The following is a 19120-nucleotide window of genomic DNA, read 5'->3' as shown; positions in this document are numbered from 1 at the left end:
AGGTCTGAAGTTAATGTGTCATTCTACTTGTTCAAAATAGAACCCAAGGTCAACAAAGTCTCTTCTCATCATTACAAAACAAGGTTCAAGACGCAAGGTAAAAATATCAGGGAAAACGTTGTCAGCTGCATCCACGTCATAAACTTGTCCCCTTTACATACATATAGATATGATGCTTTGTTTCAGTATTGTTTACATACATATAGATATGATGCTTTGTTTCAGTATTGTTTACATACATATAGATATGATGCTTTGTTTCAGTATTGTTTACATACATATAGATATGATGCTTTGTTTCAGTATTGTTTACATACATATAGATATGATGCTTTGTTTCAGTATTGTTTAGGAGTAACCTAAATATTTTGATAAGTAAATATTCAGTAGTCAAAAAATGATATATTTCGATATATATGAACAATGATATTTCGAAATATATAAAGATTGGGAAAAGTATGGCCAAGATGCATGGGGCTGTAAGTGGGTGTATACCTGACAGGTGTTCCTGGGTGTTCCCACGGTGCTGGGAGCGGGTGTATACCATGACAGGTGTTCCTGGGTGTTCCCACGGTGCTGGGAGCGGGTGTATACCTGACAGGCAGGTTTATTGTGCACCTCATGCTTATCGTGTAAGCGGTAGTCACAGAGGGTCTAAGTCAGACCCTAGTGGGATGATATTAGATAAGTTATTACATACATTACATAGTGTCATGTGGTAAGTTTTACCGACTACATGCAAAATGTGCATACAAACTTAAAATTTCAGTTTATTAACAATAAGGTCTTGCGACATTTCTTACATGGTTTGTTTAGATCTATCCCTAAAAGGCTCTGTTTTGTCACTTTTTAAGACACAGTGTTCTAGTTTGTGCCCAAATCTTTAACGACAAACTTTACAATTCACATGATTAACATCTCAAGATAGCCAAAGCGCCAGCAGTACCTATAGCCTAGCCTTAGTCTAGCAGTTACATTATCACGTAATCTGCTGTTCTTATTACTTATTTCCATTACATGTTTTACTTTACACATTTCACTGTGATGAATATTGTTTCTGCTTGTACTTATCTGAACTCGTCTTCATGCTTCAAAGAATTCAGTTAGTTCTCGTCCAGATACAAGTTTGAGGCTTCTAATTGACAGCCCAATGTTGTTTTTAACATCACTTTTATTGAGTGCAAGTTTGGCTAAAGCATCAGCTGTGTCAAGCTCACAGAGGCCTATATGAGAGGGAATCTATAAAAATTTGATTTGAAACCCTTGAGCAATAATGTCTGAGTATTTGTGACTGGCTTCAGAGACCAGCATGTTACTTTCTGATTTCGGTGTTAAGTGCAAGTAGTGAAGATAAAAAATTAGAGATAATTAAACTGTGACAGTGATTTCTACCTGCTCTAGGGCGATAAGTGTGGCGAACAGTTCAGTTTGTAGAGTAGATGCCCAATTGTTTATTCTAGTAATTTTCTCTATTGCCATTGGGTTGGATCACAATGGCAAAACTGCCTGCCCTCCCAGTGGCAGAGTCGTGAGAACCGTCAGTATAGATGATGCACTGGTCTGTGTTATTGTCAGTCTGGAGTTTCTGTTTATGGTCAAGAGCGCTGGTCTTGGCTAAGTGTTGAAGGTGAAGAATATAAGTAATTAGATTCTTGGGTGGATAAGTAGGTGTAGTGACGTCAAAGTGAGTCATCTGACGGGGAGACAGGAAATGCTGCTGCTTCCTAATCTTATACAAATTATGTTATTCAAACACTATCATGTGGTTGGCTGTTATTTGGATCCATTTAGATTCACTTGTGTCACGGAATATATGGTTTGATAATTCTTTAGAGACAACACTATCCGGATCACTACGCAGAAGTTTGAGTCCATAGTATCATAAGATTGATTTCAAGTATTGTCTTTAGTGCTGGAAATACCAAGTTCTTTTTGCATGTTGAGTACTTCAGTGGAATTCAGGCAACCAAGTATGATTCTAAAGGCTTCGTTTTGCATTTTTTCAAATCTGTTGATACCTTTGCTGTTGTGTGGGACCAATACTGGTGCGTGGTAATCTATTGGTGATATGATATAAGCTAAGTAAATAATTTTAACAATTCTGATATTTCCACCATAATTAGGATTGTACCCTGCAACATCTCTAAGAACTCTGAGTCTATCTGTCCATTGTTGATTTAGTTTTTTTCACACTAGCTGCAGCACATGGGACTGGACGCCAAGATATTTAAGGAAGACATAGTCAATCGTGTTTCCACCAATTGTCAACTTAGATGGTCCACTCCTGCCGTTACCAAATCGTTTATTGAAGAACTTAGTTTTAAATGCAGATATGATGAAGACAAGGCTTTCACAGGCTATGTGTATGCTGTTAAGAATATTTTCATTTCACGATATGTTTTGGTATGTACAAGAATGTCATCAGCTTAACTAATAGTGATACTTCTGTGGAATAGATTTCAGTAATGTATTTATTAGCACGCTGAACAAAGTGGGGCCAAGTACTCCACCTTGAAGAGTGCCAAGTAACATGTATTCAACTTCATTTTGTAGCCTTGAAACAACATAGCTGGCTTTCAGTTAGGGAGATAGCCGAGTATCCAGCTCAGAAGCCGGCCACCTGTATTCACTTTTGCTAACTCATATATGGTAAATTGCCTATTGACAATATCAAATGCAGCCTTTTAGGTCAGGAAAGTGGTGTCCTTATGCCTTCTGTCCCCATGAACTGTTAGGAAAGTAGTGATGCACTTGTGCACACTTTTGCCATGTGTGAAACCATTAATATTAGGTGACATATGTTCATTGATTCTGTGTAGTAGTCTGTTGAACAACATCCTCTCAAAAGTTTTACGAAGGCAGCTCATCAGGTTGATTGTGTTTACATATTGGTACAATGAGGCTGTTGGTCCATGAGGTAGGTAGATGACCCGTGGCATAACTCATACAGCTTTAAAAATGGATTACCAGGTCCACATCTTGGCAGTCTAATGATGTCGTAAGTGATGCCATCTTCCCCAGGGACCGTACCCCCTGCCCCTGGCTAGAGCTGCATCAAGTTTAGACTCAGTGAATGACACATCACATTCATCATGTTATTGGTTTACCTTGAACTGGGGAAGATCTTTTTCTTTGGATTTCTTATATAAAACACCCCTAGACTCAGGTGGCAGCTGCTGTAGCTGGAAGTATGAACCCATTTAGTGATTGATTCGTTAGCCTTCTGCAGCGGGTTGAGATGAGATGCTTGTTAATTTTTCTTTCCAATGATTCCGTTAATATCCTTCCAGGCTTAGCTTGAAGGAGTGTGTTGATTTTGTCCACTGACAAACTGTTCACAGCCATTCTGTCTGAGTTCAGTCGTTCGTTCTCTCGCTGCTGCAAGAGATGCTTGAGACAGTTTTAGCATTTTGTATGTTCGAAGTAGTCCATAACCTTTACCTATTTGCCTAACTATAAATTTATGCTGTTTCGGCTCGGGGTCATTATGGTACTGATGTAGCCTGTTATGAGGTGCATTCTTTCTGCTTTCTAAAGTTAGCTCACTCTGCGTAAATAAGTTGTTTAAAGAAGTTTCAAGATTAGCATTAAAAGCTTGTACATTTCTGGGTTCATAATCTTTGTACCTGTCTGAGATATAATCTATGAACTATTTTTGTGTTCTTGATTCACTATTAATCTTTTTGTTCTCAGTTTGACACCAGGTTAAGTTGACACTAGCGATATGTATTGTAAACATTATTGACGAGTGGTCAGATCATCAACAATATCAGAACTGTGAGTTGTGTATGACAAGATAAAGCCTATACACCTGTCCAGGATTCCTCCGTACATGTGTGTTGGTTGATTCTTACTGATGATTTGAACATATGCATCCAGGAATGGGATTAAATCTGTAGGCGTAACAGCATTTGCGAAACTCATATTGATTTATTCAGTATTCTCTTCCCCAATATTCTGTATCTATCTTTTCATCGTAAATGGCTGCGACTAGGAAACATTTTTGTGATTACCATTTCGGCTAATCTATATATATATATATATATATATATATATATATATATATATATATATATATATATATATATATATAGGTAGGTAGGTAGGTAGGTAGGTAGGTAGGTAGGTAGGTAGGTAGGTGGAGAGAGAGAGAGAGAGAGAGAGAGAGAGAGAGAGAGAGAGAGAGAGAGAGAGAGAGAGAGAGAGAGAGAGAGAGAGAATAATAGTGTCCCTTTGTAGTATTAATCTTCTTGAACATTTCAAACACACATAGAAAATTGCGAGTTCGTATTTTCATCGCAAGTGAAGGAAAGAAGGGACACTGGTTGCCTGCTGCATATACCGTCATTTCATGATGATGAATTTCTCTTAGTATTGCTGACTTGACCGCATGAAGAGTGCAATGTTATTACCCATTACGTCTACTGAGGATTGTCATCATCAGAGATGTATTTTGGTCCAGTTGTGCCTTGGGATGTGACTTGAAAATTCTGATAAACTTTAGAAAATGATTATGTGTTATGTCATGATGTACTGTTACATGTCAACTGTGGGTCATTATATATCATGACTCAACGATACATCTTAACTGTGAGTCATTCAACTATGATACAGTTTGTTTGATGCTTGTATTTTAATCTGAAATATATGTCGGCTTCCATGTATGTACATATAACTTTTAACGCAGTATTTTGTATCATTTGTTCACATATGTAAGAGATGACCTGGACATTAGTATGATAACGTTTGCCACACATTATGCATTCTGTGAAATATTTTTAGACTTACTGATGTACACACACACACACACACACACACACACACACACACACACACACACACACACACACACACACCGTTGCTGCCAGCCTCCCACACACCCACACACCTACCGTTGCTGCCAGCCTCCCACACACCCACACACCTACCCTTGCTGCCAGCCTCCCACACACCCACACACCTACCGTTGCTGCCAGCCTCCCACACACCCACACACCTACCCTTGCTGCCAGCCTCCCACACACCCACACACCTACCCTTGCTGCCAGCCTCCCACACACCCACACACCTACCGTTGCTGCCAGCCTCCCACACACCCACACACCTACCCTTGCTGCCAGCCTCCCACACACCCACACACCTACCGTTGCTGCCAGCCTCCCACACACCCACACACCTACCCTTGCTGCCAGCCTCCCACACACCCACACACCTACCGTTGCTGCCAGCCTCCCCGGAACCAAGTAGATAATTCCCATGGGTACGGTGTGCCCGACGGAGTTTGTTATGTCTTTAAAGTTCCTATTTATACAGTTGATCACAGTGGCAGCTGTCCTGAGAGTGTGCACATATTGTTGCTAGAAGGAAGATCGAGATGCCTCTCTACACCAGTGCTTCTTAACCAAAGTTAATATCACGACACATCTGGGATGTGGCCGCGAGCGGTACACCGGTAGCGAAGTGCTACGCTAACTTTGAGGCCAGTGTCATTTACTGGCGCAGTATGGCACATGTTAGACACAATATACGAAAAATGAAATACATTACCACATGAAATGTGTTAGTAACCTGAGAATATTCTTTAAACGTCACTAATATGATGGAGACAAGAGACATGGGTGTGTTGCACAATATCATCTAGGATTTTGCTGAGTATATTATAGGACGCTGCATATTTCATTATTGTAAATGAGAAAGTAGACTGAGATCATTAGGTAGAAGGGAAGGTGAATCTGGAAAGATTTAACTCGAAGTGATGAGAACGCAATTAGGGGATGGTGTGTGAATGTGGTTTGTTACCGAACTCCTCACTGGAAAGGAGTCCAGCCCTTCCCTGCTCCTGCTTGGAAGACAACTTCGAAACTAGGAGCCGCATGGAAGAGTTCCTAAAGTTGTAAAGTTAATATTCATTGGAGTAAGTCACCAGTAGTTACACAAGGATCACTCCTGGCAGCTATCTTGTTCTGGATTTATGTTACTGATCTCTTACATGAATAATAATTTACATTAGTATGTTTCCATGATGATAATTATCTTTCTTCAAAACTGAAGAGCAAAGAGGCGATCCTATCGCGATTAACTAATTTGGTTCACGGAGATTATCTCAGTTAGGGTGGAAAGGACAAGGAAACAGAAGCAGGAATAGAGAGGACGAGGAAACTGAAGCTAGTGTGGAGAGGAATAATTAACAGACGATTATGTAGGAAGGAATAGTAAGCAGATGCTGGGGTGAAGAGGACCATCAACAGAAGCTATGGTTGAGAGACTGTGGAACATTAGACAAACCTTAAAGAGAAAACATGCAGTCCATCATCCTCACACATACAGGTCATCAACCTCACACATAAAGCCTCTACATCCTCTCACACATATAGCCCATCCGTTCACTGTCAGACACGCAGACCATTCGTCACACATATAGCCCATGCATCTAGAGTTATAACTAGATCTTGTCTGTTCCTTGTCACACCTGAAGCGGATCTGTTTACTGTCACACAAACATCACACCCTTCCTTAGTAATACATAACCCGTCCTGCACTTATATGCCTAGGAATCTAACCATCTAGCCAGTGTCCTCAAACATCCGATGCTTCAGGAAGTACTGAGTGCTCATAATACATCCAGTCTGTAGTCTTACGCCATATTCACACGCCAAATATATTCAGACTTTTCCTGTGGAGCACAAAAAAAGATATACTTCAATTCCGCTCAAAAAGAAGAGAGAGAGAGAGAGAGAGAGAGAATAAATGGTCTTAATTTTCCAAATAATTTTCCGTTTTGTGAATTATGAACTAAAAATATCAATTTCTAGTGTAATGATGATAGATATAAGTCTGTTTGATGATGCTTGAGGAAATACTCTATCTTATGAGATCAAGGTGGTAGTGAAAGCAAGATAGTTACGAGAGGAACATAATTATGAAAGCAAAATATGATGTACCGAAAATACAAGAGTAACATTAACACAACTTGTTCATATACAATATTTTATTAACTCATGTACAAAATATGAATAATTTTTGCTGGTAGATGAGGCTGATGAACAATAATGGATTACAGTTCTGGCAAAGTGTCATCGATGTATAGGTGTCGGCGAAGTGTATTTCTTAGAAGCACTTGCGATGGACTATGCCGGGGCCGGACTCGTCGTACTCCTCCTTGGTGATCCACATGGACTGGAAGGTGGACAGAGAGGCCAGGATGGAGCCACCGATCCAGACGGAGTACTTACGCTCGGGAGGAGCAATGATCTTGATCTTGATGGTGGAGGGAGCCAGAGCTGTGATTTCCTTCTGCATGCGGTCAGCAATACCAGGGTACATGGTGGTACCACCAGACAAAACGTTGTTGGCGAACAGGTCCTTCCTGATATCAATGTCGCACCTCATGATGGAGTTGTAGACGGTCTCATGGATACCAACAGATTCCATACCCAGGAAGGAAGGCTGGAAGAGGGACTCGGGGCAACGGAAACGTTCGTTGCCGATGGTGATGACCTGACCGTCGGGAAGTTCGTAGGACTTCTCAAGGGATGAGGACGCGGCAGAAATTTTCATTTCGCTCTCGAAATCTAGAGCAACGTAACAAAGTTTCTCTTTAATATCCCGGACAATTTCTCGTTCAGCGGTGGTGGTGAAGGAGTAGCCACGCTCAGTCATGATCTTCATGAGGTAAGCAGTCAAGTCACGGCCAGCCAGGTCAAGACGAAGGATGGCGTGAGGAAGAGCATAACCTTCCCAGATAGGAACAGTGTGAGTGACTCCATCACCAGAGTCCAGCACGATACCTGTGGTACGACCGGAGGCGTAGAGGGACAGCACGGCCTGGATGGCCACGTACATGGCTGGGGTGTTGAATGTCTCAAACATGATCTGGGTCATCTTCTCACGGTTGGCCTTAGGGTTGAGGGGAGCCTCAGTGAGGAGGACAGGGGACTCCTCAGGAGCAACTCTGAGTTCGTTGTAGAAGGAGTGATGCCAGATCTTCTCCATGTCGTCCCAGTTGGTGATGATGCCGTGCTCGATGGGGTACTTGAGAGTCAGGATACCTCGCTTGCTCTGGGCCTCATCACCGACGTAGGCGTCCTTCTGACCCATACCGACCATGACACCCTGGTGACGAGGACGGCCGACGATGGAGGGGAATACGGCGCGGGGAGCGTCATCACCGGCGAAGCCGGCCTTGACCATCCCAGAGCCATTGTCCACAACCAGGGGTGTTACTTCCTCGTCGCACATGGCTGCCTGGTACCTCTACTGTGAAGATAGAGAAAAGTGAAAGACGTTGTTTCATCAACATCAGTATGGTTAGGTTGTGCATTATTGACATGATATTGGATTATGATCACTGTGCTAGTTGAACCTTCCTTCACAAATCAAATCTTTGACAAGGAACTTTTGTTTTATCAGTATATATATATATATATATATATATATATATATATATATATATATATATATATATATATATATATATATATCAATTAAATGTTATTACTATGTCTTAACGCCGACTAAGAACTGTCATGAATATTAAGTTCTTCATTATTTCTGTGAACCTGGTATTTAGTGACGTTTGCCGTGTGATTCCTTCCTCAGAATCCTCTGATATGTTGTTGATTATCTTTTCTGTTTCGTAAAGCACAACAGCTCCATTTTTATGTTATTCATCTGCATGTTAAATCAGTACAAAAAGTGCTATGATATAACTTTCCCACGACACAGAAGGGAATATGAATGTAAATATGGAGCTACTTAGTTAAAAATCTTGTTTTTCTTAAACTTCTCCTTTCAGCTTCTATTAAACACACATACACACACACACGCATGCACAGTGGCGTAAGCTTTACACGTAAAGTTAAGAATGGTGTATGTTTGTGCAAGGTTTAGAGACGAGACATCATCTATGAAAAACTCTCTCCTGGTAACACACAAATATTAATTGTTTCATTTTATGGTCACCCATTTTATGGTCACCCATTTTTACTGAACAGAATTACGTATTATTATACTTATGATGATGTTCATTGTCGTAATTAATCATAATTACTTATCACAATTATTGTTAACTGTTATTATTGTTAGCATTGTTATTGCTATTATTATTGTTATCATTATTATTATTATTATTATTATTATTATTATTATTATTATTATTATAATTATTATTATTATTATTATTATTATTATTATTATTATTATTATTATTGTTATCATTATTATTATCATTATTATTATTATTATTATTATTATCATTATTATCATTATCATTATTAATATACAGACTAACATCACTGTGTATGTGCTGGGGTTAAGGAAATGTGTCGGGCTTTCTGGTATGTGTGTGACACAGTTAACACTATTGAGCTGCAGGACTTCTGGCTCTCACATTATACCTCAGTAACATCTATAATGTAACATGTATAATATCAGTCATTACCAAGTGAAAGTAACATGTATAATGTCAGTCATTACCAAGTGAAAGTAACATGTATAATGTTAGTCATTACCAAGTGAAAGTAACATGTATAATATCAGTCATTACCAAGTGAAAGTAACATGTATAATGTTAGTCATTACCAAGTGAAAGTAACATGTATAATATCAGTCATTACCAAGTGTAAGTAACATGTATAATGTCAGTCATTACCAAGTGGAAGTATTGCAAGACAAACCCAACATGGTATTTGCGAGTGTTAGTGTATGTGGCCCGAGTAGGAAGTGCTTTAGCTGTCACATGTAACAAGTAGTGTTGTATCTCGCGCTGTCTTCCCAACCCACTTACAAACTTTTCATCACGCTGGAACCAACGTGCCATCACACTGGAACCAACGTGCCATCACACTAGAACCAACGTGCCATCACACTAGAACCAACGTGCCATCACACTAGAACCAACGTGCCATCACACTAGAACCAACTGGCCATCACATTGCTGTATCATTGTCTTACATGATCATGGTTGACACTGTAACATGATGCGAGGTCAGCGTGAGACTATGCTCACACGAGGCCGACACCTGCTGGCCACCTAACCTATTCGTGTGCCACACTGACACCTGTTGGCCACCTAACCTATTCGTGTGCCACACTGACACCTGCTGGCCACCTACCCTATTCGTGTGCCACACTGACACCTGTTAGCCACCTGGAGTCCGTACTAACCTATCCCTGAGCCACTTGACACAGCCACGCAGGTAACCCTTGCCGTAGCCTCAGCCTGGAGTGCACTAAGAGCTGGAGTCTTTCCGTGCCTCTTTATATACCCACCTTTCACTTCTCACACATCCGCTAGACTAAGTAATGGCTACAGTTGTCGTATTAGGCAGATATTTTCCCAACAGGTGCGTGGGTGGGAGGCGTATCTGTCACACTTCCATATAAATACGTATGGCCAGAGGTTGACCTAACATACATTCGATACAAAATTTCCCCAATTCTTGATCAAGACGTGCTTCTGCGTCATTCGGTGATGGTGCAGAATCCATTTTATAAGCAAATTTCACGTAACATCGACGTTTATGGACTTGCTAAAGCAGTGAGTCATGCAGGGTGTGGCTCTGACGAAATATGGTGGAACTACCGGGGTTATATAGGTGGGTCCCGCCCGGATCTGTCATTTCTTGTGGGTTCAGGGACGTTGTCAGTGTTGTCAATATACACACAGGTATCTATCCTGCTTTCATTCCCTTCGCTTCATCAAGTGATGCCCCGCCCTCTATATCGTTTCATCATCTCTTTCTTTCTGGTTTATGCGTCAGATGAGTTGCATAAATAAGAAACAGATTCCATACTGTGGAGTGGGATTACCGATGCGTGGGTGGTGGTGGTGGTGGACTCTCTGGGTGGTGGAGACTGTGGAGTGGGATTACCGATGCGTGGGTGGTGGTACCAGGTGGTTGACTCTCTGGGTGGTGGAGACTGTGGTGCTATCTTGGGGTCGGGCAGAGCTGGCAGCACGGCTATGGTGTGTTGAGGGTTGGTCACTGCCTCGATAACCTGGCACCTTCATGCTCAACGAACTGCCTTCCAACTCACAGACAAGTGGCGTCCAAGATTTCTAGTTCTTAGAACTAAGACATAAACCGGATGATCACCATCCGAGGAGCGATCGTTATGATATCTCCTTTCTTGTTGGAATTCTTATCCTTCTTTTATCTCTCTTTCTTCCTCTAATCTTACAACCAATACAGTCAGGTCTGGCAAGCCGTAGTGTCTTAAATTAATTCCACAGTCTTGTTTACAAACTATTTTTCCTTATGATCCGATATGGCCATAACTGGAGAATTTTTTGCCGATGTTCTGTCAGAATATATATATATATATATATATATATATATATATATATATATATATATATATATATATATATATTTTTTTTTTTTTTTTTTTTCGCTGTCTCCCGCGTTAGCGAGGTAGCGCAAGGAAACAGACGAAAGAAATGGCCCAACCCACCCCCATACACAGGTATATACCTACGTCCACACACGCAAATATACATACCTACACAGCTTTCCATGGTTTACCCCAGACGCTTCACATGCCCTGATTCAATCCACTAACAGCACGTCAACCCCGGTATACCACATCGCTCCAATTCACTCTATTCCTTGCCCTCCTTTCACCCTCCTGCATGTTCAGGCCCCGATCACACAAAATCTTTTTCACTCCATCTTTCCACCTCCAATTTGGTCTCCCTCTTCTCCTCGTTCCCTCCACCTCCGACACATATATCCTCTTGGTCAATCTTTCCTCACTCATTCTCTCCATGTGCCCAAACCATTTCAAAACACCCTTTTCTGCTCTCTCAACCACGCTCTTTTTATTTCCACACATCTCTCTTACCCTTACGTTACTTACTCGATCAAACCACCTCACACCACACATTGTCCTCAAACATCTCATTTCCAGCACATCCATCCTCCTGCGCACAACTCTATCCATAGCCCACGCCTCGCAACCATACAACATTGTTGGAACCACTATTCCTTCAAACATACCCATTTTTGCTTTCCGAGATAATGTTCTCGACTTCCACACATTCTTCAAGGCTCCCAGAATTTTCGCCCCCCTCCCCCACCCTATGATCCACTTCCGCTTCCTGGGGATAGGGGAGAAAGAATACTTCGCACGTATTCCCTGCGTGTCGTAGAAGGCGACTAAAAGGGAAGGGAGCGGGGGGCTGGAAATCTTCCCCTCTCATTTTTTTTTTCCCCAAAGGAAGGAACAGAGAAGGGGGCCGGGTGAGGATATTCCCTCAGAGGCCCAGTCCTCTGTTCTTAATGCTACCTCGCTGAGGCGGGAAATGGCGAATAGTATGAAAGAAAAAGAAATATATATATATGTATATATATATATATATATATATATATATATATATATATATATATATATATATATATATATATATACCAGATAAGGGAAGAGCAGTGTGGTTTCAGAAGTGTTAGAGGATGTGTGGATCAGGTGTTTGCTTTGAAGAATGTATGTGAGAAATACCTAGAAAAACAAAGGGCTGTGTATGTAGCATTTATGGATCTGGAGACGGCATATGATAGAGCTGATAGAGATGCTCTGTGGAAGGTATTAAGAATATATGGTGTGGGAGGTAAGTTGCTGGAAGTAGTGAAAGATTTTATCGAGGATAAGTCGGGTGTACGAGTAGGAAGAGAGGAAAGTGAGTGGTTTTCAGTGAATGTCGGTTTGCGGCAGGGGTGTGTGATGTCTCCATGGTTGTTTAATTTGTTTATGGATGGGGTTGTTAGGGAGATGAATGCAAGAGTTTTGAAGAGAGGGGCAAGTATGCAGTCTGTTGTGGATGAGAGGGCTTGGGAAGTGAGTCAGTTGTTGTTCGCTGATGATACAGCGCTAGTGGCTGATTCTGGTGAGAAACTGCAGAAGCTGGTGACTGAGTTTGGTAAAGTGTATGAAAGAAGAAAGCTGAATAACTGTGAATAAGAGCAAGGTTATTAGGTACAGTAGAGTTGAGGGACAAGTCAATTAGGAAGTAAGTTTAAATGGAGAAAAACTGGAGGAAGTGAAGTGGAGTGTTTTTAGATATCTGGGAGTGGATTTGGCAGCGAATGGAACCATGGAAGTGGAAGTGAGTCACAGGTTGGGGGAGGGGGCGAAAGCTCTGGGAGCGTTGAAGAATGTGTGGAAGGCGAAAACATTATCTCGGAAAGCAAAAATGGGTATGTTTGAAGGAATAGTGGTTCCAACAATGTTATATGGTTGCGAGACGTGGGCTATAGATAGGGTTGTGCGGAGGAGGGTGGATGTGCTGGAAATGAGATGTTTGAGGACAATATGAGTGTGAGGTGGTTGATCGAGTAAGTAATGAAAGGGTAAGATAGATGTGTGGTAATAAAAAGTGTGGTTGAGAGAGCATAAGAAGGTGTATTGAAATGGTTTGGTCATATGGAGAGAATGAGTGAGGAGAGATTGACAGAGAAAATATATGTGTCGGAGGTGGAGGGAACGAGGAGAAGTGGGAGACCAAATTGGAGGTGGCAGGATGGAGTGAAAAAAAATTTGAGCAATCGTGGCCTGAACATGCAGGAGGGTGAAAGGCGTGCAAGGAATAGAGTGCATTGGAACGATGTGGTATACCGGGTTCGACGTGCTGTCAATAGATTGAACCATGCCATGAGAAGCGTCTGGGGTAAACCATGGAAAGTTCTGTGGGGCCTGGATGTGGAAAGGGAGCTGTAGTTTTGTTGCATTGTGCATGACAGCTAGAGACTGACTATGAACGAATGTAGCCTTTGTTGTCTTTTCCTAGCGCTACTTCGTGCGCGTTCGTGGGGTAGGGGGTATCATTTCATGTGTGGCGGGGTGGCGACGGGAATGAATAAAGGCAGCAAGTATGAATATGTACATGTGTATATACGTATATGTCTGTGTATGTGTATATATATGTATACGTTGAAATGTATAGGTATGTATATGTGCGTGTGTGGACGTGTATGTATATGCATGTGTATGTGGGTGGGTTGGGCCATTCTTCGTCTGTTTCCTTGCGCTACCTCGCTAACGCGGGAGACAGCGACAAAGTATAATAATAATGATGATGATGATAATAATAATGATAATATATGATATATATATATATATATATATATATATATATATATATATATATATATATATATATATATATATATATATATATATATAAACTTTTTTCTAAGTGAATTGATTTAACTTCTTGAAGTAGAAGTGTTAAGTCTGCCAACGTAGATTTGGACGTCGATGAACCTTTTACCAGACTGTAGGATAGGAAATGAGTACCTCAGCTGTACAAAATGAGAGATGCACACCAGTATACAGCTGAACCAACACATGCATTTGCCGTTGAATTGAAAAACGATCCACATATCCTTGATTTGAAATGTTGTATGTCTTTGCTGATCTGTAGTGCTGAATTTTGCATTCATCTTCTAGGTACGTCACCCTTGCTTTACATACAATCAACAATGATTAAAAGCTACTCAGAGTAGCTATGTCGTTAATGTAGTCTGATATTTTAGCCATCTCGATATGGGAATTTGATAATCTTGGCGACAGATGTATCAAAAAAGAAATTTATTTGAAATACAAGAAGTACTGAGGTAGAGCAGATGTTGCTGAAGTGAGGGAGCATGGTCTTCATGCTTCATTATGGTCTAATATTGCGCCAGGATAGCGCCAGGATGCTGCTGCATGATAACAGGGTCTTATGGTCTCGTGCAATTACTGGATAGCAGGGCCGTATGTTCTCATGTGGCTCCAAGATAGCAGCGTTATATATTATGATATCGCTCCGAGTTAGCAGTTTATTTTCTTTTTGTTCTCATGTTACTCCAGGCTAGAAGAGTTATATATTCTCATGTTGTTCGAATATAGCAGGGTCTTATATTTTCATGTTGCTCCAGGATTGCAGGGTCTAATGATCTCACGCTGTTGCAGGATATCATGACTTTTGGTCTCATGCTGCTGCAGGATAGCATGGTCGTATAGTCTCATGCTGTTGCAAGATAGCAGGGTTGTATGGTCTGATGCTTCGGCAGGATAGCAGGGTCGTATAGTCTCATGCTGTTGCAGGATAGCAGGGTTGTATCGTCTAATGCTTCGGCAGGATAGCAGGGTTGTATGGTCTGATGCTTCGGCAGGATAGCAGGGTTGTATCATCTAATGCTTCGGCAGGATAGCAGGGCCTTGCAAAGCAGCGAGTGGCAAGAGAGTAATAACAGTCTGGTGAGGGTGTGTTGGGTCTTTTGACGGAGAGAGCTATATATCATTATGCTGTCTGTGTCACTCCTTTTGAAATCTTCCACGAGTTGTGGTTTTGAGCTGAAGCTACGAATCAAAAATCAGTTTGGAATGATTCAGCCTGGCGTAAAATGACTATCTGTAGTTGGCAGTAGCGTCTTGGTATGGCGTTGGACTTGGGACCTTGAAGGTAAGAATATTTACTGTCCACTCCTGGAGATGTCGAGCCTTTATCTCTTATTTATCTCTTTCATTTTGATGGATCTGATCTTCACCAGTTGAAGACAATGCTTGGACCGTTGTCGCTGTTGTTGGTTTGTCTTGCGGACGTGAGCATATCTGTCAGTCGGCGCCTCGTGTACTGCTGGTTAACATTCTCAGCATCCATCTGACTTACATTTCTTTTAAAGTTTGGTTCCTTATTCTGTGCAAGCGTCAGAAATCAACGAAAAATGATAAATTACGTTGTTTTACAATTCTGAAACCAGATTGATTAGCAAATCCTTCTTAACTCCTACTTTCTCGAACAATAAGAATCTGGTTTCCTTCTTTGCCATCAGTAGTATAGCTCTCGCTGTACAGCATTCATTATTTGTCGGATCCTTTATGTGACTCACGTCTGGTTCGCCTCTCTTAGAGATTTTAGTGCAACTCTTCTCCTGGACAACTGCAACACATTACACACAATATAAAGCCAGTCTTTGCAATCTAAACTTTCATTGTAGTAAATATGCGTGACTCCTCCTCCTTATCCTATTAGCGGTGTTGCCCCACAGAGTTCTGTCTTGTCGCCTCCAATCATTTGTATTTCCATAAATGATCTTTTCTCTTCATCCTCAACCCAGGTCGCTGCTATGCTCATGATTCCACTGTACATTAATCAGTCACTTTCCCGCCCCTTCTCGTGGTGCTTGTTTTGGAGCATGATCTGTCCGTTCCATGTCGGTCGCTGTAAAATTACAAGAAAGAAGCAAATTCTTGTGATGCATGTGTACATAATTGATATTCTTCGTGTAAAAAGCTGCAGATCAAAATGTGTAATCACGAAAACTGTCAGTGTAGTTGATATCCACAACACAGGCTTAACTGTCTCGTCAATCAGTATTTTACCCAGAGCATCATTTATTATGGAAATATTTTCCTGAACTCAAGTTTCTTTCAGAATGTTAAATAACAGAATGTTTAATAAACGCTAATTTAAAAGTTCACAGTTAACAAAGATTGTATTTACGAGTTGTTATGGGGGACTGTAGTGTCAAGTGTTCGTCACCAGAACTTATGTGTGGTACATTATGACACAGGGGTTAGGGCTAGTGTACCACAGACTCTTCTTGATCTCTTTCATCATGATGTTATCCTCCTCAAACTCCACTGTTGGTTTGTCCGTTATAGATTCGTGGTGCATTTTAGGTTATCATTTCTTATGTCTTGCTTGCTTCTCCCTTCTTGTCCAGATGTATTCATGTGTGTGTGTGTGTGTGTCTGTGTGTGTGTGTGTGTGTGTGTGTGTGTGTGTGTGTGTGTGTGTGTGTGTGTGTTTGAGATTGAATTTTCATAATTACACAGTGTTTTTCCCTTTATCATTTTCTCTGAGAGACGGTGAATACAGTTAGGAGTAGAGGAAGAAGTAACTGTATATTATGGTATGTGATAAATAACAAGATCTCTCCTCACACTGTACCTCGGCTACCACCATAACATGATACAGTTAACATTCCTCATGAAGTTCTCCAATTAGAGCATTTTCATGACGTATGAAATTGTAGAACAGAACAACGGATCAACGTAATCTTGGTACTGGAAGCAGAATAATCCAATTTCAGTATGATCACAAGTTTTGTTCATCACTGTAGAAGAGTGTCGTCCGTGGTCTCCACCTGAGTACACGTACTCTGTTGAGTAACGTCATTGGGGGTGTTCATTTATGAGTAAGTAATGAGACTGTACTCTAGTTTCATTTATATGTGTCTGATTATAATGATGAAAATCGTACAGCAGAGAAAATCTATTCATGCAGCACTGAGCTTTCTTAACACGATCCCACGAAGGAAGGTATGTGGTGAGTCGGATGACAGCACTCTCTCACTTACTGCTTGTTGGCAGGAGGATACATGCATCATCTTCATGATAAACTAAAACACATTTTTCCTTGTGAGTTATAATCTCTCTCTCTCTCTCTCTCTCTCTCTCTCTCTCTCTCTCTCTCTCTCTCTCTCTCTCTCTCTCTCTCTCTCTCTCTCTCTCGTGGTACGTAGGTAGGTCACCTGACTATCTAATCTCATCTTTTCTATTATTTCTTTTTTTGGGGGGAGGGGAGGGGAGGATGAGGATTATGCATCGTCATTTTGATGTTCATCAGGTGTTTCCGGGGTTCACTACGTCAGATGTTGACTCAGGTTGTCTGGGTCAGGTGTTGACTCAGGTTGTCTGGGTCAGATGTTGACTCAGGTTGTCTGGGTCAGGTGTTGACTCAGGTTGTCTGGGTCAGGTGTTGACTCAGGTTGTCTGGGTCAGGTGTTGACTCAGGTTGTCTGGGTCAGGTCAATAATATCTTCAAGTATTTGCGTCTCGTGTGTGTCGGACGCGTCGGTCAGAACATGTTCGTTTTCTTTATTATATCTTTTTTCTGTCCTAATGATGCTCTCAAATTGAAGACATTTTCATTGAGTAGAAAGTTGATGAATTTGATTTTAGTAGATTATTTTGGTTAATTGGCATGATGTATCCCAGAATGGTACCACTTTCCACTGTGGATCACATTTGGGTTATGACAGTGGTGATAAGATTTATGACATGTTCATAACCCTAATATTTCTCTTGGTCAGGTAAAAAAGAAAAAAGAAATAACCGAAATTTTCTCATTCTTTGTGATGTAAAGTACTTGCAAGGTAACCCCCCCAACCATACACTTGTGATGTAAAGTACTTGCAAGGTAACCCCCCCAACCATACACGATATTAAGTATAAAAACATTATCACATATCATCATAGATGGATAAAGTGTGTGTTGTAATATCAGAACACGTGTAGACTTGTACTACAGCTATTTATCAAGTCAGGTACTTTAGTAGAAGCAAGTATCATTCGGTGCAACAACTTAGTACATGATTTTCATACTCTTGTTGGGAGTCCGTTGGGTACACACCGCCTTCTCTCTTGGCTACGTACAATATAACTTGTCAGTTTTAGAGAAAATCATTTGTTCTGTGGCGTTGTTTTAGAATGGCTAGTTGCTCTGTTAGTGCCAAGGACGTGGCTCGTGTAAATGGTCACTTGTTTTCATACCGTATATGATGTTTTCACCGGAATTCATTCTGAAAACCTTTGAGCTTCGTATAATACATACAGCCCAACAGTTCTACTTATGTTCACATGACTACGTATGTGTCTATGTCGTCACCTAGATGTACATACGGAGAGGCTTCACAATCTTGGAGCTCTGTCTCACAATCATGATTTTCTTTTGTTTATTTTTTTCTTAAACTTGTTAATGACATTTGCCTTCGCTATGATTTTCCTTAGGTTGTTCCAATCCTACACTGTAACTACAAGAAGATCTTCACACATTTTTCTGACTTCATATGTTATTTAGTGCATGTTGTTTTCTATAACTGACCTGTTTCTCTCTATTAATAATAAAAAAAACTGCTGTATCATGAAAGTCATACAGAAAGATAAAAGTTGTGGTCATGTCATCACTTCTGTTTCTTTTAACATGAGGGCTGTGTTGCCAAAATCTTCTCCCCATAACTTAGTTCCCTTATTTCAGGTATAGTTTTTATACCCAGCAGTTGGACTCTCTCCAGCAAAACACATGCTCTACGTGTTTTTGCTAAAGATATCATTGTTACTCTACGGTAACGGTTAC

At 40.9% G+C, this 19120-nt stretch overlaps 3 protein-coding genes across 7 annotated transcripts in view; 1 reads left to right on the top strand and 2 right to left on the bottom strand.

Annotated features, from left to right (window-relative positions):
- The window catches only part of LOC139767180 (actin, muscle-like), a 110213-nt gene that overhangs the window by 20899 nt on the left and 70194 nt on the right, over positions 1–19120 (top strand). The window lies entirely within an intron of this gene.
- LOC139767168 (actin-3, muscle-specific-like) overlaps positions 1–19120 on the bottom strand; it is a 208480-nt gene that overhangs the window by 120154 nt on the left and 69206 nt on the right. The window lies entirely within an intron of this gene.
- On the bottom strand, positions 6974–10292 carry LOC139767072 (actin-3, muscle-specific-like). Its single transcript, XM_071696038.1, has 2 exons — positions 10165–10292; positions 6974–8256 (listed from the first exon to the last, which is right to left on the bottom strand). The coding sequence occupies exon 2, from the start codon at positions 8236–8238 to the stop codon at positions 7108–7110; it is 1131 nt and encodes a 376-aa protein (XP_071552139.1). The 5' UTR covers positions 8239–8256; positions 10165–10292; the 3' UTR covers positions 6974–7107.

The sequence above is a fragment of the Panulirus ornatus genome, chromosome 59 (assembly GCF_036320965.1).
Source record: "Panulirus ornatus isolate Po-2019 chromosome 59, ASM3632096v1, whole genome shotgun sequence".
In the NCBI taxonomy this organism is placed as follows: Eukaryota; Metazoa; Arthropoda; class Malacostraca; order Decapoda; family Palinuridae; genus Panulirus; species Panulirus ornatus.
This window is presented reverse-complemented; position numbering and strand designations above follow the sequence as displayed.